The following is a 23,245-nucleotide window of genomic DNA, read 5'->3' as shown; positions in this document are numbered from 1 at the left end:
ATATTTTTAAAAATATTGTTGCAACATAAAATGAGAAATATGATTAGGTCTGTGAATTGTCAGGAACTTAGTCCAAGGAAGAGCAAGCCAAAAGTAGTTGCCTGTGCCCAGTTTAATCTTTCACATTTTTCTGCCTCTCAAAGTACTTCCCATTATATGTAGCAAATGCAAACCAAGAAATTAAGGTGGCACACCCTCTGTGTCATATAAGGAAGGGATGTGGTTAGAGGCACAGCATGAACACTAAAGGAAAACACTTTTTTATACAGTTATATAAATACATATGGTCATATATATAGTTATAAAAATATATACAGTTATATAAACATATATGGTTATAGAGATGAAGGACGATGGAAGGTAATTGAGAAGATAAAGCCACAACTCTTTCTTCCCTTTTGCTCCTTTGCTACACCAAAAATACGTCTGTATTTGTTATATCATGTTTATTCATTCAAAATGAAGCACTTCTTGAAGTAGCAGTTTGAGGCTCTGGTGCTTCAGCAAGCCAGGTCTCACGGATTGAGCAGACAGAAAGCAACAGTGCAGGATTAGTTACTTGACTTGCTCCACAAAGCAATTTAGCAGCAGGCATGGGGATAAACACAAGCATAACACTCAACTTTATAAACTATGCCATTATCTCTTCTCTTTGATCAGTTTTTTCCCTGCCTTATTCACCAGATGCACTTCAGAATTTGCAACAAATCCAACTGGAAAAGAGAAGGTTGTATGGAGAGCTCACAGCAACCTTTCAGTATCCCGAGGGGACCTACAGGAAAGCTGGAGAGAACTCTTCATCAGGAACTCTACTGACAGGACAAGGAGTACACATTGAAAGAGGGGAAACTTGAGTGTGACATTAGAAAGACATTTTTCACTGTGAGGATGGTTAGACAACCCACAGGTTGCCCAAGGAGGCTGTGGGTGCTGCAACTGGTCTAGTGGGAGGTGTCCCTGCCCATGGCAGCAGGGTGGGACTAGATGATCTTTAAGGGCCCTTCTAGCCACTTAACATTCTATGATTCTATGGTTTCATGTTGGCCTTCTTCATTATCCAGTCCCAGTTCAACGCCAGAGCTACAGCCCTAAAATTTATGCATATCTGTATTCCTCTGTGTGTGTTTCAAGTTTTGGTTTAGTTAAGTACTGTGGTTCATGATACTGCTCTTCTTCTAGAGACAATTCTGGTCATCTTCTGTGGAAAAGGAAAAGGAAAAGGAAAAGGAAAAGGAAAAGGAAAAGGAAAAGGAAAAGGAAAAGGAAAAGGAAAAGGAAAAGGAAAAGGAAAAGGAAAAGGAAAAGGAAAAGGAAAAGGAAAAGGAAAAGGAAAAGGAAAAGGAAAAGGAAAAGGAAAAGGAAAAGGAAAAGGAAAAGGAAAAGGAAAAGGAAAAGGAAAAGGAAAAGGAAAAGGAAAAGGAAATTTCTTTCTTTACTAGTGAAATATCTAGCGCAGACCTATCGCTTTAAATCTACTAGATATTCACTACTTCAATGTATTTGTGCAGTGAGCCGTACAAACTTGATTTCCTGCCCTACCATTGCAAATAAATTAGAACATAGCATGTAAGTGGTTCCAGATACAGATGTTGCATAAAGAACCAGATGTCAACAGTTTTACAGCTCTGCCCTAATTGTCTTCAACTTTTTCAAAGGTCAGCCTCAGTATGCACATTTTACAGAGTATCTTATTCTCAGGTTAAAAAAAATTAATAATATTATTTTCTTAAATGGGTACACTTCTTCATGCATTATTTCAGTCAGTAAATTCCACTATGTTTTTGTTCCCAAGTTTTCATTCCAAAAAGCCTATTCACTCATCTAATGCTGGGGAGAAGCTCTGAAAATCTGTTTGGTGGTTCTTGCAGCTACCATAGCACATGAACTGACTAGTAAGAACTCACTCACACATTACTTGTGTCTCCTAAAACTGGTTCAAAGTATTTCTACAGCTCTGAAACAATTGTTTGGCTTGCACAAAAAGAATTCTAAATGGTAAAAGAAGAAAAGACTTCAGGTTCCCCAGGAAACATTCCTTTTGTAGATACACAATCTCAAGTGCCCTCAAGTGCTGGCTGAGACTCAGGGAGCTATGCAAGAAGCATGCATGTGCAAACAGTTGATGGAAAAACAAACACGAAACAACCTAACACTGGAAGTGTATGGCAAATCAAAAAAGCTCACAGGCAACTATTTCTCAAGTCTTTGAGATCAGATCTAAAATGACCATTTCCATCCAGGCTCAAGTATTTATTTTAGTGTTGCTTAATTTACTTTAAGGAATGCAGGTGACTATCCTCATCCAGACAGGTAGAGAAAACCTGTGGCAGCTACAGAGAGCATTAAGGACATTACTATGTTTATATTCAGTAAAAATCTTGCTTTAACTATATTCTTAAGATGTAAAGTCAAATCACATTAAAGTTTTACAGCTTCAAACTCTAACCAAAGTAAAAGTGCAGTGTTTTCCAAGTTAATTTAAATCAAATTTGTTCTCCTTGGAAAAATACAGTTAAGATTAAAACACAAGATTCACCCTAGACTAAAACTGTGCACAGCAATTCCCTGTATGTTTTTAGCATACTATTTCTGAGTTTAATTATACATTGTCCATTGCATGAAATGCAGTATTTATGCTTGTCTATGGGAATAAATTGCATCCTCTTAACAAAAAGCTGGAAATAAAAATGTAACTTATACTCTTCAATTATGTTCCTCAGATTGAGTTGTAAAGGTTTTTTGAACTAAATTAATTTGGTAAGCCAAATTGTTATTTTTTTTTGCATAATTCTTCCTCTACAATCCTTTCTCCATATAGACAAACCAAAATGCTGCAAAACCTAGTCCTGTATTTTTGTAGTTTCTGTAGTTCAGAAACAAATGGCCCTTACTCTCAGTCAAATATTCCCAAAACATAAACACATTTCCAGCTATTTTTTCTCATCTTGCCTCCTAGTTTTCAAATTAAGTTACTTATTCTAATTGTTTTGGTCATTGCTTACTCAACTGATTTCTTAGGTCATGACAACACAGCTTCTGCTTCATGATTATCCCAAGCAGGTCACACAAAATGTAATTCCATTTTTAACTGGAGACAGGAAAAAAATTGATGCAATCAGAAAATATTAGAACTGCAGTTCAGATTTCCTCCACACTTCATGAGACAGAGGCCAAACAAATGAGGTTTAGTATATGAGCAAGAATACACCCATTCAACTGCACACCCTTTTTCATGAGCATTCATGCATACTAATATCATAAAAACAAAATGCTCAAATTGAAGATAACTTCAGAGGATCTAGTTTTTGCTCAGATTCATGGCTATAAGCACAAATAATATGACCAACAGTTATAAATGTATATTTTACTGCTATATCATAAAATGCCTAATATATGTGAAACATGAACCAATTTATCCTATTAAAGCATGGCAATTTTCTTTTTAGACATGCTGGTCAGTTTAGATCAGAATATTCTGGAAAATCACTCCAGCTTTCTCCTTTCAACCAGAAGGATTTTCCAACCTTTTAAGAAGCAACTTCACTAATACTAAAAACTTAAATCAGTTTACAACTGAAACATAGTATGACTTATCATATGGAATATATCTGCACCTGCTACAATATTGTGAAGTCTAATTAATCTTGGAGATATCCTAAATATTTTAGCAAAATCAAGGCTGCACTTTTTTGAACTTTCCTATTCTGACAGGAAAAAGGAGACCATTAGGATACTTAGAGACAGATTTGATAGTTTTAGGCTGTAGATGTCAATCTGACTGAATAGGCATTGTTCAACAACCATCCCAATTACTTAACTCCTACAGAGAATATTTCTGATGGATAAGAAGTCACTGAAACGTCTTCATGTAGCCCTCGGGTTCATTAAACTCATTAAACTTTCTTGATTTTGGGGATGAGAGATCACATTTTAATTTTCATATGTATGGATGGATTTCTGTTGATAAATCCCAATTATATTAAATCTATTTTTTGAAGGCCTCAAAATATCATTTAAAAAGCATGCAAAATTAGCACATTTTCACAATACATCAGTATGCAAAAAGTTCAGACAGATTTTAGAAAAAAAACTGTAAGGTACAGGCATTCTTCAGGGAAAATACAACTGGTTTCTACATAATCCAGACAAGATAATGTGCTGTCTCAGATGATCCATAACATCACTAAAGTTCATACATAGAATCAAGCAGTGGAAACACATGTGGAAAAATATAAAATTCATTATCTTTTCTTAACTCTTTCAGGCTCTTAGTCAGTTACACTGAAACTGAGACTTCCTTTATTATTATTTTTTATCAAGAAAAGGGGTCAGCATAGCCATAATTACACTTGAAAAAATTACAACATTTATTCAGTAAGAAAAATAACACAAGACAAGCCAGTCACTTATTTCCTACCTGCAGCAAGCTGGTACTTGTTGATAAGATCTAAAAATATATAATTAATTTTCAAATCTTCTAGTAGGACCAAAAAAAGTGGAAAATGAAAACAATTTGTTTTGAAAACTATGATGCTACACAGCTTTATAAACATTTCAAAATTCAGTATTTGAATTTCAAGACATTTTTGAATACTCTAAGCACAACTACATCCAATATGCCTTCAGATTTATGAGTCACATTTGATTCACTTGTAGTAATACATTTTAAAAATTGGTTGAAAAAATTGAGGAGCTGTAGGCACTTTTAACAAAATACAGCAGTGTACACACTTCTGATTCTTAAGCTTTTTTATATACTATTAATTTATGTGCTTGACTAGTTTCTTCTCTTTGGATAAAGTGATTACATGCAGATCACTCTTTCATCCCCCCAGAAACGATCTGATTAATTTTAAAGCACCATTTTGTCATTAGTTAGGGATTTGGCAGAAGACAGCCGAGACACATCAATGTAGTTTCAGAAAGCAGAGGGTAGAAGATAAACAGTGTTTGAAACTGTGTGACATAAGCAAGTCTGCACACAAAGAAAACAGAAATGTGAAAATAAATACAGGTAAAGTGATGGAAAGATTTTTTTTTCCCCCTTCTGTCAGAAGAAAACAAGTATCTACTAAGACAAGTAACCACTTCCAAATCATGCCTCTGTATCTAGAGTTGCTAGCTGAAATTTGTCTTTGTAGCAATAGTAGCTTGCTTACCTGGCTGTACTACAAACTGGCATATAATTGAAGACACACAGCAGATATATACGTACAGCACGAAGAACAAGTGTGCTTCACTTTTTTACCTGAATAAAAATACAACCAGAAGTTTAAATACTTCCTCTCCTCATCATGAAAATTTACTTCAATGTATGTATTCAAAGGCTTTTTGATTTCTTTTTTGCATTTAGCAAACATTATCAGTTGATCATTACCTAAAAGCAGGGACAAGAGTTGCCAATATACTGTTCACTTACAGTAAAACACCTAATCGGGGAAACCTCCCATGGCCATTTATCTACCTCTCTCCACACAACTGCTACCCAGAGCCTTCTTGGTCTAAGTGCAGCAGACCTCATTTGCACCTGGCAGCTCTATAAATGACTTAAACACTACTCAGAAATCACTGACATCATACACAACTCAAGTAATCAAAACTTAAAACATAAGAGTGTAGGTACCAAATACATTAGGGCTAGATGGGGGAAAGGGGGAAGATTAAAAGTAAGACAGTAAAAACTCAAGACTATTGCCTAAAACAAATCACAAACTTAGATCCTTATTAGAACTTTTAGATTGTTTATTAACCTGAAAGACTACCCTTTCTATACCTCTAACTGGTCCAAACTGATTTCCAAATTAAACTTTCAAACACTTCAGGTATCACAGGAAAGCTCAAAAAAGCTATCAAAACCTGCAAGAAGTTAAATTTCATCTTTACATCACTGTACTCTCCATATAGGCAATCTTGTAAGCTGAGTAAACATGCAGCGTTGGGTACAACAGCAGCACAGTCCCCCAGCAGCACAGAGATAAAAAGTCTTTATAATAAACAACTAATTTAGGAAAGCATATTAATGTTCTATCAATATTTAAGAATTTACATATAACTAGAGAACCCAGTAACAAGCTTCTTTACTGTTATCTGCTGAGACAAATTAGAAGGGAAAACTAAATCCAAGGATGTTCAATGATTTGCCTCCATTTAACCCAGTAACAGAGCCTGATTTCCAATGTACTTGTCTCACAATACTTTGTGAATTGTAACACAAATTTTTCTATGCTTAAGCCTGTTGAAATGTTTGAATCCCATATGAATTCTCTTCAAATTAAAAGCCTGAAATCCAAGGCAGTCTACCTTCTATAACATCACTTGGCCCCTTGTTCTACCCACGTCAGCCTCTGAAAGAAATGGAACTAAGTTTTCCTTGCTATTACTAGTTTTTCATCAAATGTAACTGAACTTGATAAATATGCAAAAAATCAAAAAAACCTAGGCATGAGAGGGCAGGGATGAAAGAATAAAAAGCAACTTATTTCTCAGAAAAAAAACAAGATCTAGTTATTTCAATAGTGTCCACTCAATTCACCTGTCATTTGTTCCAATTCCCCCACTGATGTCCAGAGAAAGAACAAAAATACAGGTTATTCCAATTTAAAGCTTCATGCATTTTCAAACTGTCACAGTGCTGGTCAATCATCATTTCATAAGAATCTGAATGCAAACTTTGGAATCAAAAAATAGCATCATTCTTGGATTAAAAAGAAATAGTAATATTTATAAATGTTATCGTAAGATGCAATTACAATATTTTTTTTAACTCTTGTCCTATTGTTTATTTGTACTCATTTAAGATGTTCTGAGCATGTCAAGTGACATTCAACATTCATTTTTGTTTGAAACACGTAAGAAAAAGAAGGGGGTGACAATCAAGCCACACTAATGAAAGAATTTTATGCATTCCTATTCAAAAGATGGAAGTAAAGCTTTGACTTGCTCTTTGGAAAGCCCCTCTTGTTATGTAACGATTTTTTGTTGTTTTCAGAAACTCTCTCTTGTACTGCTAAATAGAGGGGGAAATGGATTACTCAAAAATTGAGTTAACAGAATAAAAATATGCTTTCTAAATTAAACAGTTTAGCTTCATTCACCAGCAATTGATGGAGATATACTCGATATATCAGTGAGACCAACAAACAAGTTTTTTCCCCTTCTGATCTTCTCCTGAGGCATCTCCAAATATATTCTATCAAGTTTTTACATACTGATTATTTACCTCTCAAATAAGGAAGCAGATATTTGCTGACCTTTTAAACTGATAAGATGAAGTTTTTCATTCTTAGGTCACCTTTGAAGAAACAGGTGTGATTTTCAGCAGCTTTAAAAAAAGTTTCTAAATCCTTGTTTCACACATCAGTCTTCGAAAGGATTTTTACCGTCTTCACTAAACTATACCCAAAAAAATGAGACTTGCTCAACTGTTAGTATAACTGATATGATTTTCCCCCTTTTTTAACAACATAAAATCATTTACTTCTGGATAGACCAAGGTATTTAACAAAATTATGTGAATGCAGTACGAAACAGTGCTCTGAATGTTACCAAGTGTTAACATTCTTAAATTTAAACCTACAATTGCACATATGTGTTAACTTGGAATGCACAGCACATTAAAATATGTTGAAAAATCAGCAGCCAAATTCTAGCTTGAAATGCATGCCTGCCCTTAGTTTACTCAAATGTCTACCAGTCCACAATATTAACTTTAGATGCCTAGATTACATAGTATCAGGAGTCAATAAGAGCTTGTTAAGAAGCACAGGAAAAATGAGCACAGGTGAAAGAGGAGTTAAAACAAGAAGGAATACAACAAACGTCAATTTTAGCTCGGTTGTTACCTTGGTCTTCCCACTAAACCCTAATAAATAATCCATCTTCTGCCCTGCAAAACATCTTTAACATGCATGTGTCCTCCCTGCAAAGACACATAAATCAAACGTGTACTCATCAGTTCACTTCTCAAGCAGTGTATCGTCTTCCTTCCTTGAAAAGTTGTACATTGTTCCATTTGAAACAAATTTTGCAGCAGATGTGTGTGTTACTGCACTGTATCAATCCTTCCTTCAATCTCTGCACAGACCAATCCATCACCATTCCATAACAATAGATAACTCAGCAGGCCATTCCTCTAACTATTCTTTATGTCTAATCAGTAAGATTTAAGGTCTTTATTTCACATGGAAAGGGTTGGTGTGGTTCTTATTAACAATTTTCCCTAAGGAATTACCATGCTTTTGCCACCACCTAAGATGAATTTCTCATAGGAGTTTTTTTCAAAGATACTGCCAATAAACATCTGGGTTTATATGCTGAGATATCATTCAATGCAGTTTAATATGTGGTGTAATCACCAGCTGTCCAGTACACCTTGACTGCAATGTACTGAAGGGAGGGACTTCTTCCCTGTACACAAAAACATAGCAATATATAATAAGGTTCTATTATATTACAGGCCACCTAATATCTATTAGGCATTAATGTAACAAATGGACAAATATAAACCAAGACTCACTGCATACTCTGATAATCACAGAAGCATCAGAACCTCTGAAAGTTGTCTCGTCTGACTTCTCTCTTGCAGCTGAACTATCATCGACACAAGGTTTTGTTTACCCAAGTCCAAAAACAAAGGATGAAGTCTCTACCATCTCTCTGGGTACCTGCTGCAATACTGCACTACTCTCCTATCAGAGAGATTTTTACCTAATGTCCAATCTGAATCTCTTTCAAAGCATAACTCTCAGTTTCACCCTTTCTCACCAGCTGGAAGAGTTTAGCCCTATAAGCTTTGTAAACTCCTGTTAAGGATTCACTCAAGAACCAATTTAGCACCAGAATACATCTCAGAACCTCCCCAGTTTTGTGGGAGTTGCCTAAATAAAAGTAGTCAAATGAAAGAAAGAGTAGGTTTACATTGGATGATCATTTATTATCATAAATGATTAACCATTTAAGCTAGTTTACAAACTGAAAGTCAGGACACTGGCATTTCTTTGTAAGGTTTGAAAAACATAGCATGATACATGATCATAAACATAGATTAGAGATATACTAGAGAGATATTTCTAGATGCAGAGGATAAGTATTTTTATTTTCTGAACTATTTGATTTTACTATATTTTCTGCCTGACAATTTGTTATAGTTACCTGATTCGCCTTGTGACAATATGGTCTGCAGGTATAATAAGGATAACATACCGACGGCAATGTTTAATTTTCCTCCAGAAATCAGGAAATTACATAGTCTAAAATCAAGAGATCTTTCCCCCTAACTTAATTCCCTCCATCCCTACAAATGCACACAGACTTTGACCAGATTGTTTCAATTTTCACTCAACTTTTTTTTTTTTAAGTGTAGGACAGCCAACTCTTTGGGAAAAAATGCAGTGAAAACCATGTGGGTTTGGAACAGAATGAACTCCTACTCATATTCTACATATTTCACTGCATCCCTTCTATTTAGAGGTAAGTATAATAAATATAACAGAATAAAAGCATGAGTTCAACCTTTCAGATATCTACAGTATGTGTGTTTTTATTACTCTGGTGTTTTCACATTTTCCTAGATGTACTTGATTTTGGGTGGTGACACATAATCCTCAGAGAGGTAAGAACAGCACTTGCAACACCAGACAGCATGGTCAGCACACCTGGAGTCCTGTCACATAAAGTGACAGCAAACGTGTAACCCAGCCCTTAAAAGCTGACACAAAAGGGGGCTGAACTTAGAGCAAAATGGGAAAATTATTACAGCTAGACAGAAAACATCAGCTCACACTTTCGTCTCCTTATCAGTGAGGTTTCCTTCATGGCACAGACCCTCACTCCATGGATTAACAACACAATTTAAGAAGTTTAACCCTTTGTGGCTCAAGGTTCTATGGGGCTTTAAGAAATGTTTCAGCCTGCATCAGACCCTAGCCTAGCACCCATAAATTATGTAAGGACATACAGCACTGCAGAGAGGGAGAGCAAGATATGCTTGACCACTATAGCCCACATACAGCCACAGATATGGCCCAATAGTATTTCTATTGTTATATAAAGGGATTTCTCAGAAGGAAAGACTGGGTAATAGATAAATTTATGTTTCTAAGGACAAGTATCTTTCAGGTAAATTGCCTCATTGCCAGAATGTTTCTCCCAGACCCAGCTGTGTCTTGTCCATGCTGTAGCATCTAACAAGCTGTTGAGAAAACCTCCTAACACTTGGGAAAAAATTACTTCTAAGGGTTGACTTTTTAAAAAATAATTTGAAGAAAGAACAAATAAAGCATTCTTTCAGACTACACAGGACATGTTCAGATACAGCTCTTTTAAAATGTACAAGGTAGAGGCTTAGAGCTGGCAACTGTGGTCATGGTTTACAGCTTCTCTTAGTAGATCTTTAGTATACATCTTTATTTAGATCTTAGTATACACCTTGTGCATAAAGTCACACTAGGAAGGCCTTTTTATGCCAACCAGTAATGAAAGTCTCTAAGCACCTCTTTTCTTCTCTTAGAAAACAGCCAAGAACCAGATTAAGTGATGTACATTCATGCTTAATTAAAAAAAAAATAATTTTGATATTTTTAACTCAAAATAATTACCTATGTTTTATCTTGAATGCCATAATACTGTTCTGTGTGGTTCTGACTGCAGTAGAGGCACACACAACCTACATAAGAGATACAATCACAACACAAATATAAACATAGTTGGAGAAGTGAAACCTTACCTCTTGATAAAAGTTTTCCTCAGATGAAAAAGAAAACACACACATAAAAGGAACAAGAAAAAGGAAGCCACAAATAAGTGGAGGAAGAGAAAGCAGACAACAGGGATATACACTGTAATTTATGTCTAACTTCATGTCTATGTATAAATCACTGCAATATATCCATAGTATTATCTCAACATAGTGATACACTACCCTACCCTTCCAACCTTACATGCTGTTTCAGCAGATAAAACAAGAGCATTTAGAAAGCAAAATTCTGCATCATGAACTAGCTGACTTGAAGTGCATATGTCAATATTCTATACTTTCAATTATCAAATGCTGATATGCACAACTTATTTTAATCATAGTTTTTGAGTGACAAGTCTGCCACCATTTTAGACCTTTTCCTGGATAGAAATATTTAAAAAGAAAGAAAAGTCTCAAAAAGCAAGAGCTCATTTAGCAGTACTAAAAATATATGAAGGAGAAAAAAGTTGAAAGCCTGTGAAAAAAATCTGTTTTGGCCTCCAAAATCCTGGATGTTCATACCAAAACCACAAGCAAGGAAAATGTAAACAAAACGGATGTCAGAGCAGAGCAGGTTATTTTGCAGCAAGTGAGACATGATTAAAAAATGTAGGTAGCCTTCCTAGCAGAACCTCTACAGTCAACCCTGCAAAAGGGACACTCAAGTCTGATAAGGAAAAATGAAAATCTATTTTCTCACCTCAGTGCCTAGCAAAATCATGGAGCAGCTCCTCTTGGACACTATGCTACAGCACATGGAAAATAATAAAGTGATTGGTGACAGCTACCATGGCTTCACTAAAGGTAAATCATACCTGAGAAATTTGGTGGCCTTCTACAATGGGGTTACAGCAGCAGTGGATGAGGGAAGAGCACAGGACATTATACACATGGACTTGTGCAAAGCAGCTGACAATGTCCTGCATGACATCCTCTTCTGCAAGGTGGAGAGATGCAGATTTAATATAAGGACCTTTCAGCAGATAAAATTTGGCTGGATGGTAGCACTCAAGAGTTGCAGTGACCAGCTCAATATTCATCAGAAAGCAGTGAGGAGTGGATGTTCCTCAGGGGGTGGCACTGAAATGGGCATTTTTAACATCTTTGTCGGTGACTTGGGCACCCTCAGCAAGCTTGCTGCTGACACCAAGCTGTGTGGTGCAGCTGACAAGCTGGAGGGAAGGGAAGCCATCCAGAGGGTCCCTGACAGGCTTGAGATGGGGACATGTGCAAACCTCAGGAAGTTCAACAAGGCCAAGTGCAAGGTCCTGCACCTGGATCGAGGCATTCCCAGTATAAATACAGCCTGGGTGGAGAAGGGATCAAGACTAGCTCTGGGGAGAAAGACTTCAGGATGTTTGTGGACCAAAAAGCTCAACATGTGCTGCCAATGCACACTTGCAGCCCAGAAGCCAACTCTGAGCAACCTTACCCATTCCATGATTCTGTGATCATTAAGGTCCTTTCCACTAATCATTCTATGATTTTACCAGAAGGCACCATAAGGGAGACTTTACAAATGACAATTTGACAGTATGCAAAAGGCATGTAATAGCTCCAGAAGAAAGGGAAGTCTTCCTCCAAGCAGCAACATATACAAGTCAACTGCTAGCACTAACTAAAGATATACATAAAAGTACACAATATATACAGCCAAAATGTTCTACAGGGAATATTAATCAAGTACTTTAGAGGACAGTTCACCTGCACTTGGGATAAACACTTGAAAGAGACATTTTAATTATATACTTGATTGCAACTATGTAACTGCAACCATATTACACAATGTCAACATAAACATGTCTGATGTCAACCAGTCAAGAAGTCAAAGATAATCTACGCAACTGTAATTTTTAAAAAATCTACAAACAATGCATGTGCTTATCAGAGGTTGCTCGAGATATACACAGAGTACATTGAAACTGAGAATTGTCTCTACTGTAATTTTTAATTCTACACTTTTGTATCTTAAAAATAATTGCTTGCATAGTCACTAAAAATAAACAACAAATATTTGGCAGAAGTTTTTAACTGAAATAGTTTCATATACAAAATACAGTAAAAGTAAGACTCAAAAGTAACAATAGGCAAACTTCACCAAGCATGTTTGTTTCCTTGCAAGTAACCACAGTATAAACATATGGTAGCCATACAGGCAGATTTCTCAAAACAAAAAGGAGGGAAAAGAAAATCTAGGTAAGAAGAACAAGTTAATTTCAGACGTTTGTGAGCAATTTCCAGAAATCACAGGAAAACACCTATAGTCAAAGTCTGAGCAAATCCTTACAAGGATTTGACATATGCCAGGGTGTTTCACATGATCCACAGCAGAGATCTCATAAACCCACTACACTGTCAGGCCACAATGGGCTTTCTGTGCATTCTCAGGTCATCATGTGGTTTACACCCAGTAAGCCTTCTATGGAACAGTCAGACCTTGGGTATTTCAAATTCACTGAGCACATGCCATACTATTTCCACATGGTATCTCTGTCTGGGAAGTGTTGCAACGTCATTCAATAAATTCCATCCTTTCTCTGGCAACAGAGCTGAATCTCATCAGCAGTGAGAGAAGTATCTCAAATGCCTATTCATCTTCTAATTTCTTTAAATCATTATGGAAATTATGTATTTCCTGGGGAAAGCATCAGTGGAAATAACACAAGATCAACACATTCCTTCTGTAATTCCTTTAAAAATTAAGATCAAAGTGCTTTGGTTACAAGCCTGTCCTCTATCTAAAGCTCCATCTTATTTTTTATTCTATTACAATGCATTCAACAGTTTTTAATTGTTAGCTAGGAAATTCTCAAATGCTCTACACAGTTTGTGGTATTAAACCCATTTTCCTTATCATGACAGATTACATAACAGAGTTAACATTTCTTAAAAACCCCAGTTCCTTTAAACTAATTCAGACTGACTCCCTTTCACTGAAGTTACATTTTACTAGCATCTTCTTAGATATGGTCCAAAAGTAACTATAACTAAGTTCCCAACTAATGTTACATACAGCAACTTACAGTTTTCAGGGTGGAGAACAATAAATGTAAAGTCAATAAAAGATTAAACTGTAAACACCAGAAGTCTCCCTTGAGTTTGGAAAATGTTTATGTGCATAGTATCAAGGCACCTCGCATTTCTCAAATTCAGTGTAACAACTTGGTACTTCCACAACACAGGCAGAGGAAAACCTTTGGTGATGAGAAAAACTCAATTCATGGAAAAAAAAAAGAAAAATTAATGCTTTGCTACCAGTGCATGAGAATTCAACTATCACAAATGAACACCACATCTGTAATAACTTTTCTAGAACATAGACAACAGTGTTGTGAATACATGAAATGTTTATATTTGTATATTTGGATGAAGATATATGACTCTTGGTCAGCATGGTAAAAACCTGTCAGTTTCTCTGTTTATTCTGAAGCTAAAAATCTCTACAGTACCTCATGTACACTGAGTCCCTATCCTACTCTAAAGGAATTGATTTCGTTACCACCAGGCTCTTGTTTATTTTAGGAGAATGTGTAGGTTTGGGGGAAAAACAAACAAAAAAACCCACCCAAACAAAAACCCACCCAAACAAAAAAACCTCATCATTCATATAAACAAACACCTTATGTTTTCCATGACAGCTTAAAAACATTGCAGAAAAAGATAAATATATTTTCACATCAACCTTTGGAAAAGGCTTTCTCCTTTCTTTGCTCATACCACAAGAGATTCCAGCCTGAGGAAACAAAGCTCAGCTAATTTTTGTTTTCCTTTTTCATTTATTTAAGAATAAATTAGATTTTCTTTGTAATGACTACTAGAAGCAAAAATGAATGCATACCTGTTCCTGAATGTGTTTGGTTCAATTCTAAGGAATACTCTTAATATGGCTCTTGAGTCCATTTGCAGCAATTCTCCTAATTTAACACCAGATAATCTCACATAAAAATGAATCTGGGCACAGTATTCCTTCCAGTTGCAGTATGCTACTTGAATCAAGTACTTTTCTCTTTGTCCCTTCCCTTTCCCAAAATGGCCTCTTTAGTACTTTTTTCCCCCCACTGTAAAATTGCAGAATTACTCAAACCACTGAACCATCTACAACACCACTTTTATAAATCAGTCTGAACTACACAGCCTGTGCAGCTCAACTCTTATTTCCTGTTTCTGATCACATTTTTTTCTCGTATTTATGATTTTTGTATTCCTCACAACTTCTAAGTCTTGTTCTGAAGTGCTGAAGGCCTAAGGCAGCATATGATCTTAACAGCTGACCTAAGAGCTATTTTATAAAATACACATTCTCAAGTCATGTAACACTGCCTTATATATTTAGTTGAGAACTCAAGGTTTCCAAAACTTGGCAATGCCACTACAGTACCCCAACTCATCGTATGTGAGCTATAACAATGACAAATAATTTCAAGAAACATAAAATACAAATAATAATATCCCCTTCAAATTAAGTTTGTATGAATCTGTATTAAAAATTTGCATAAAGATTACTTTCTTTGTCTTTTTAGTCTTTGGTAACATGGTAATTCCATACAATTAAAGTGTGCTTTGCGTTACAATTCTGTCCTAGAGAACTGGATTTATTGTGGGCAGCTAACGCAAAAAGGCCAACAATTCATACTATTTGTCTTCAGAAAACAAAGATTGTATTTTACAATATCCTCCCACTGTTCTTATGGGGCTGTCAGCCTAGAAGTCAAACACTGGCATATATTTTAAAGTTGATTCTCATTTCTTGTCAACTACATCATCATTTAAATGCTAAAGATCCATTTTAACTGAAGAAAAAATAATCCCACATTGACAAGTCTCAAGGTTTTCATGTCACTGGTTCTAAGCAAGACAAAACACACAAACTCAAAGGAATCAAATTTTGTTGTCTTCAGAACACTTCTAAACAGATTTAAATGTGCTTGAATTTATGCCAGAAATCAATATGTATTATCTTCAGATTTGTAAAGGAGGTGTCTGTACAGTTATGTCAGGATAAAACATCTGAAGGAATGCCTCTCATGGAAAATAGAGAAGAAGCCACAGTTTGCTCATTCTATTTTACAGATCATGTACATTAGATCATCAATATAATTATACTCCCTACCAAAATTAAAAACAAGACAGCATCTAAAGTGCAAAAGTTACTCTAATGTAAGTAAATGCAAATACATGTTTATAAAGAAATGTAAACTTCTAAATTGTACATAGCATTGAGTTTTATACATGTGAACTCGCACTAATATTATTTACATACAAAAAAATCTAGAAATAGTATAAAGATAATATAAAACATATAAAGATACAGAAATAGTGTCTATATGTATATACACACATAAATGTCTACATACACAATGTATTAACATCCTACTCAGGCCTACATATGCACCATTCTGCACACTTTGAGAGGTTTATTTCAATTTAACATAAATTTTGAGCAGGAGTAAATTAAATGGGTGCATAAACCTCTACAGAGTAAGGGTGATAATCATCTGAAATCAGGTATGCCCACACCAGCATGGAAGAGGCTCCTTATAAGCAGATCATCTGACTGATACTAAAGAAAAGTCAGCACAATCCTAAAAATAAAGCTGTGTGCAAGAGGACTGCTTAAATATTTAACACCACACTACAGACACAGTGTTGATTTTAGCAGTCTAAGATGACAACCATCCAGAAAAGCAAAACCACAATTTCTCATCCTTATATACTGCTTCAACTGTCCAGACCAAATAGAAAGTTTCGAAGGAAATTGTTACCTGCTTGACCATATTCTACGGACCCAGAGAAACTTCAAAAATAGCATGAGATTTCAATATAAAATTCTTCATAGTGTAGTCTCCTGCTTGATTGTGATAAGCAAATACATCTTCTTTATAAAATCAAGAGTAGACACCATTGCAAATCATTTCAGTAAAAGATAAAATCATGAACCTACGACATATAAATAGTTACCTCATTACAGTTTTAGATATCACATAATTTTTTTTAAGTCTCTGCCAGTATGTCAAGTAACTTTGAATACGCAAACAATCCCATCGGGTTTAGTGAAACAATAAAATCATGTATATAGTGTATACACACTTGTAGTCTTAAGCTGAAAATGGAGACTCTGAGGACTAAATAACATATGAATTGCTCTGCAGGGTGGAGGAGGTAGAGGCCACTATTTAACAAGAAAAGAAAAACAAACAAACCAAAGCCTATCTTTCTTCCAGTTTTCCCTTTCTTTGGGCTATTTCCCTCTCAACAGCCTTGGGAAAGCAGATATTTCAGCTATGAGAAACTGTGACTAGAAGAAAGTTCCTCATTCAAGTGTGCCCTGCAGGGAAGCAGCTACATGATGCTCTCTTTTATGCAATTAAGAAACTGCAACAAACTAGTGTTCAAAATTTTTATGTCAGCACTCACTCAAGTAAGTTTGACCGTTTGAGCCCAGGCCGGCACATTTAGTTTTCTTTACACAATGGTACATTGTTAGGAAATTAGGTTTAAAATCAAGCTTACAGTAAGCCCATTAATTAATAAACTATTCAAAAACAGTAAATAGAAACAATGACTACAAAAATCTTAGCTTTTCTATTATTGCTACCACAATAACTTCTGAATGGTGAAATATAGAATGTATTTAAGCTGCTTCAGACGTTTATGTGACCAAGTGGCAAGTGTTTGCCCAGCTTTAAAAACAAATATGGTAACATGAAATGTTACACCTTTCTCCAAAATTTGATTTAAAAAAGCAGGTAGCCATTTCTTAAATTATGAAAATGCAAAATTTAGAAAAAAGTATGCATATTTAATACTTTTTTCAAAACACTTCATTAGCTGCACTTCAACAAAAAAGTTCCACTATTCAGTGAAGTTCAGGTTGATGATCTATGGAGGGATGTAAGGCAAAGCTATCAACTTAAAAAAAAAAAAAAAAAAAATCAGTCTCTGTCTGAATTTTTTTTTACCTCGGTAAAAACAAGGGTGAAGAGGAAGATTTTTTTTTCCATTATAATCATCCTGAATATTTAGGCTGGCTTTTTTTTCCTTTGCAATCACTATGATACTTTTACCTATGGGCCTTTCACACAACGAACACAGATAAAGTAAAACTTTACTATACAACACGATAGTTGAAACAGAGAAATCAGAGAAGACAAAGGCAGCGGTGGCTCAGGCAGAAGCCCGGCGAATTTCAGCGTATAGCGTGAGTTTCACCGAAGCGTAGATGAGCTGCGCCTGAGGACGGCGCCGCTCCGGAGGGGCTGCGGTGAGTGCCATCCCCGCGGGCAGCGGGGCTCCACAGTGACCACGGCCGCCGCCAGCCAGGGCTGGTTCGGCCGCCTCCCGCCGCGGCCACCTGCCAGCGCCGGGGCTGGCCCCAGCGCCGCCCCGCAGCCCCGTCCCGCGCCCGCCCCACGCCCGGCACCGTCCGGCGGCCGGGCAGCGCCGCGCCCGCTGCGGGGCCCCGGCCCCGGCCGGCCGCTCTGCCGGGCTCCCCGGCACAAGGAAAGGCGTGCGAAGCGCTGCGCGCCGCTTTGAATCCTGGGCTGTCGGGGTTGGCTTTTCCTTGTTACTGTTTGCCTTTTTTTTTTTTTTTTTTTTTTTTTCTCAAGTGGAAACTTTCCTTTCCCAGGAGAAGCTGGGACAGCGTGAACTGCCCCGGGCGCCGAGCTTGCCATCACAGCTGACAGCTTTCTGCCCCCCGCGCCCCCCCTTCCGCAGCATTAAAAAGCAGCGGATAGATCCGGCCGGAGTTTGTTTTTAATAACGGCTTTTAGTTCGCACAGCCACTTACATCCCCTGGCAGCAAAATTAAAAAGTCAAGCTCACATGCGAGCATCCCGCACAGAACCTTCTCCGCACCGGGGGCGTGGGGGACACGGCAGAGAGACAAGTGGGGCGCCGGGGAAAGGAGGTGGGGCCGGCGGCAGGGAAGTTGGGATGGGTTTCGTTTATCCCCGGAGCAGAGCCGCCGGGAAAGGAAAGTTCACAGCCAACAACAGCGCCCGCGGGCAGCGGCTCGGGGCTCGCTTTGGGGCCTTCTTCTTACCTTCTGGTCTACGATGGAGCAAGCCATTTCCCGGACGTGGGCGAGGCTGAAGTCCCCCGAGGAGTCCTGCAGCAGCAGCACCGGCTCCCGGCTCAGCCCGATCTGGAGGTGGAAGGCGACGCCGCCGCCGGCAGCAGCCCCCGGCGGCGGCAGCGGGCTGGGCGGCCGGATCAGCGGAGGGGCACTCATCGGAATATTCCCGCCGGAGCCGAGGAGTCACGGACGGAGGGGCAGAGTCGGGCGCCGCCGCGAAAAGTTTGCGGCCGCCCCGGAGGCGCCGGGCGAGTTTCCCCGCGAAGTTTCAGGAAAGTCCCGCCGAGCTCCTCCCGGGTGAAAATGGCGAGGGGGTGGGGGAGAGGACCGGGGAGGATGCAGACAGGAAAAGGCGGCGAGAAAGACGCGCGGGGGGAGCCCAGCCCAGCGCCGCCGAGGTGGTGCCGCCGCTCGGGCTGCTGGCGCCGTGCGCGGCGCGGGGGCGGGCCGGGCCGCGCCCTCCGCCGGGACGGGCCCGCGCCCAGCCGGGCCGCGCCGCTCCGCCGCCAAACGACGGCCGTGCGCTGCCAGGGCAGCACCGAGCGCGGCCGTGTCGGCTGGTTCCCCGCCGCAAAGCTTGGCTGAGTCGGCTCTGGTCTCCTCACCTGGCCAGCCAGTGGGCTGAGGTGCTGGCGGGGCTGAGAGCCTCCTCTTCCCCGCGATCCCCGTTGGGCAGCACCTCAAGAGGCAGGTGGAGGCAGAGCCCGAGGACAGCAGGAGGTGTCCCTTGCTGACAGGCAGCACGGTGCCCTTTCCCGGGCAGGGCGGCAGCTGCCCCGCAGACGGAAAGCAGTGCCAGGGAAGCGGGAGCTCCCGTCGGTCTCCGCCTCTTCTGCCCGGCCTCGGCCGCTCCGGTCAGCATCGTGCCGCCGCTTCCTGCAGTCCCCGCGCCTTTTGGGAAGAAGCGAGGGACAGGTTGTGCCGCCTCTTTTCTAAACCCGCTTCCAGTTTCAGGTACAGTGTGTGTTAAGGAGGAACACCCTGCCACCCAAAACCAGGATGAGTTACTCTTCCCAGCTTTTGGGATCGGTACAAGCCCCACCCGTTTGCACAAACACCATTCATAGCAGGGCAATATGTAATCTTAAAACTTCCTCTTGAAGATGTGCAAAGGCGGTGGAAATATGAGCTGTAAATTTTTAAAATACCAACGGAAAGACTCTTAAGCTAGGTATACGTGGTACCTGTAGGTTTGTTTGAACACAGGTAGTGTGAAATTAATACATATACGTTTGAAAATTCAGCAGTTGAGCTGATTTATAACTTGTTTCATTGCAAATTGCTTTTTTTTTGACCAAAATTTACATCTGCAGCGTTGTTTTATTTTGATCCTGTCTTAGTAGGACCCATTTTACTGCTGTCAGCTTATTTCCAGCCTGGAAAGTACTGCAAGCTTCCCATGACCCCATGGCCTAGCCAGCTTTTCTATACAGGAGTCAGCGTGGGGGCAACATACTAGAAGATCTTGCAGCCCTGCTTCGTTGTTGAATCTGAGGTTCAGAGTGGACCCCCTTTGCTTCCTAAACTCCCAATGAGAGCTTAGATGTGGCCAGTTCGAATCTTTGACTCGGACATGGTCAATGGCTCATCTATTAAAGGATATAGAAGAATATCTAAAGCACTCAACGGGAGGGTCTCCCTTACCCTTTTGTGTCTTCTAGGCAGGCTTAATTCGAATTCAGTTTTCTTTTGTGTATTTCATACGTACAGTAAGTAATATAGTGAACCTTGCCATCAGACTTAAAGTTGTGCTTTTACAAATTCATATCAAGCCTACTTTTGCTGATGTATTTGATGGCAATTCTTAGAGCAGCCTAAGCCACTCATTCATGACACAGCTCTTTTGCAATTCCTTAGATAACCAGAGTAGAGGTAGAAGTAACAATATTGAGAGTTATACGTCCTTGGTGTTCTCATATATGTGAAATCAAGCAATAGAGCTCATATGTTGTGACTTAAACTGCAGCTCCACATCCTCTGTACAGATACAACTTTTTTTTTCAAAAAAGTATTACAGTATTTTTTAAAAGCTGTAGGTTGCCGAGTTGTTTGTTTAGTGGGTCAGCTGTGTTGAATACACCTTTGTAATCAGAATGGATGAGGCAGGATTTCTTCAGTGCTGTGTCAGCCAGTCATATACAAATGCCATTTATAAAAGGATTCAGTGGAACCACATGATGTGATCCTGAGTACAACCTGGCCTGTTGTACTTACTGAAATGTCATCTCTTTCATGATCCTTCCAGATTAGGGAATTGTGCTGAAGCCAGGGAAGGGAAAAAGTCATTCACAGCAGTATCTGACCTCATAGAGTGCATGCCTGGTTGCTAATCTGTACATGCACAGGTGTAAAAAAACACTGGAAGCTTAGGCTTTACTGCACCTATACAGATCAGTTCAGCAGTACATGAGCTGTCCAAGCTTGCAGGGGAAAAATAAATTTGCCTGGCATGGCTACACAGTTTATGTGTCTGGCTACAGGAACAGGGCAGTCAGCAGAGGATGTCACTGTAACATCACATTATGAAAGCATCTCCAAGCTGCCCTCAAGGTACAGTTGCTGTAGTGTTACTTCTAATTTCTCTACATTGCCAGACTATGAAGGATGAATAATGGTCTTTGTATGTTCTCATGCACTGTGTAGTTGACCCTCCACTTTGATGTGTTTCTGAACCTGTGATCTTCTCTTCTTTCAGCTTTTTGCATTGTATAGATTATATTCTGTTCTATTCACCACGAGTGAGTAACATCTCCTTCATAAAGTTTTTATTGCTTTCTGCGTTTCTCTGTTGGTGATGTAACTGGTCCTTTTTTGAATAGTCCATTTATCTTTCATCTTTTCAACAGAAGATGGCACATATGTTTTAATTTTTAAAAAAATCAAACAGCCAGCAAAGATTAATGCAAAATATGCCTAAACAATGGAGGATATTCTGTAAGTCAGTTTGTTTTACCTAGATGGTGGTAGTTTCTAGGTTAAAGTTGTTGACCTAAAATTTGCTTCCTGTATGTTTACAAAGAAAGTAGAACACAGGTGATTACAATGAGACGTTTACTGCTGGTTCTGTGAGGCCGGTAGTGGAATATATCTCATCCTATGATCAGTATTTTGAAAAAAAGATTGCTTGGCAATATGCTCAATATTATAGTGTATCTTGGCAAGGAAAAAAGACTAGAAAAAAGCAAACAAAGAGTAAAAAGAAGTAGTCACTGGAAACTGGATAGAAAGCGTGACTGAAAATAAAGTTCAAATTTTCACTGTGAAAACAAGTAGTCATTAGAATAAATAGGCCATTAAAGTTACAGGTAACATTTTCTGATGTTTTTAAGTTTAGACTGAGTGTTTACTCGCAAGCTTTTTGGGCCCTGTACTGTGGTAACTTCTTTGGTTTCCCAAGGTCAGAGTGGAAGATATTTGCCTTTAGCTGTTTGTTATGTTCCTAATGGAATCCAGAAAAGACAGACAACATGAATTCAAGGATGTAAAGATAGTAAATTTTCTTTCTCCCTTGTGAGAAATGTATCTTTTCTCAGAAGGAAATCATCATCTGTCTAGGAAGAAAGAGATTTGGCATAAGTCCTTTGTGTCTTAGGTCACTTTCACATGTGCACTTCTGCTGGACTCCATATGCAGTTCAATGCAGAGCAGAAGCCTGTGGAAGAGTTTACTTTTCATGCCACTACTGAAGATAACAATTTTTCATCTTTGAAAATTTATCTCTTCAGCATGCAACAACAGATCAAATGTTAAAGTAGGCAGACATTTTGTTGCTAAGTCAGGCCAATACCCATTTTTGCATCCTAGCCCTAAAATTTTTCACTTTCCTTCATCTTACACATTCCAAATCTACTCATACACCTCTATGCTAGAGCAGAAACCTCAAATTTTACAAGGAGTAACTCTCATGTCTAAAGGTAAGTTACATATTCTTTATATAGACTTAGATTTTAACATTGAATATGCAGCCAGATCTATTTATGTTAAGAATTAGTGAACATATCTAACTGTATTCTACAGCTGAATACAAACTGTGTTATTTGCATTCTTACTAAGCAGCAAAATGTGCACTATCAAAGACAGGTTTACAAAAATGAAAACATTTTTTTCTTTTTGCTATTTTCAGATGCTGAAATGATGTTTAAAGTGGACTGCATGCTCCTGTAATTTCTCTCCTTAAACAAAAGCAAAGTATTGAAAAGTAATTAACCAAGGAAAAGACAGAAAATCTAACTGGTAAATACAATGGACTGAAGTTTGGGAAGTACTGTGTAGACTGTGATGGAAAATAAAAGCATACTAGAGTTGGAAATGCAAATGTCACTGAATCTGGAATTGGTTTTGTGTTAGGGCTGAACTGGTAAATAAAATGGAGCTGATACCTGAAATAGTGACAGCATAGTGTCAGATAAGCTCCTGGGTATTTATTTGGAGAG

General features: G+C 38.5%; 1 protein-coding gene across 2 annotated transcripts in view; it reads right to left on the bottom strand.

The window, feature by feature from the left end:
* Positions 1-19,183, bottom strand: part of PRKD1 (protein kinase D1) — a 113,959-nt gene extending 94,776 nt beyond the window's left edge. Inside the window, exon 1 of one of the 2 annotated variants that reach the window (XM_021539325.2) lies at positions 18,780-19,183. In XM_021539325.2, the coding sequence (XP_021395000.2) occupies positions 18,780-18,968 (189 nt within the window). In that variant the 5' untranslated portion in view covers positions 18,969-19,183. The remainder of the gene's footprint in view (positions 1-18,779) is intronic. The other variant, XM_021539327.2, reaches the window with a different exon arrangement.
* Positions 19,184-23,245: the final 4,062 nt, after the last annotated feature.

This window comes from Lonchura striata, chromosome 6 (genome assembly GCF_046129695.1).
Source record: "Lonchura striata isolate bLonStr1 chromosome 6, bLonStr1.mat, whole genome shotgun sequence".
Taxonomy (NCBI): Eukaryota; Metazoa; Chordata; class Aves; order Passeriformes; family Estrildidae; genus Lonchura; species Lonchura striata.
The sequence above is the reverse complement of the archived record's forward strand: the minus strand, read 5'-3'. Positions and strand labels throughout refer to the sequence as shown.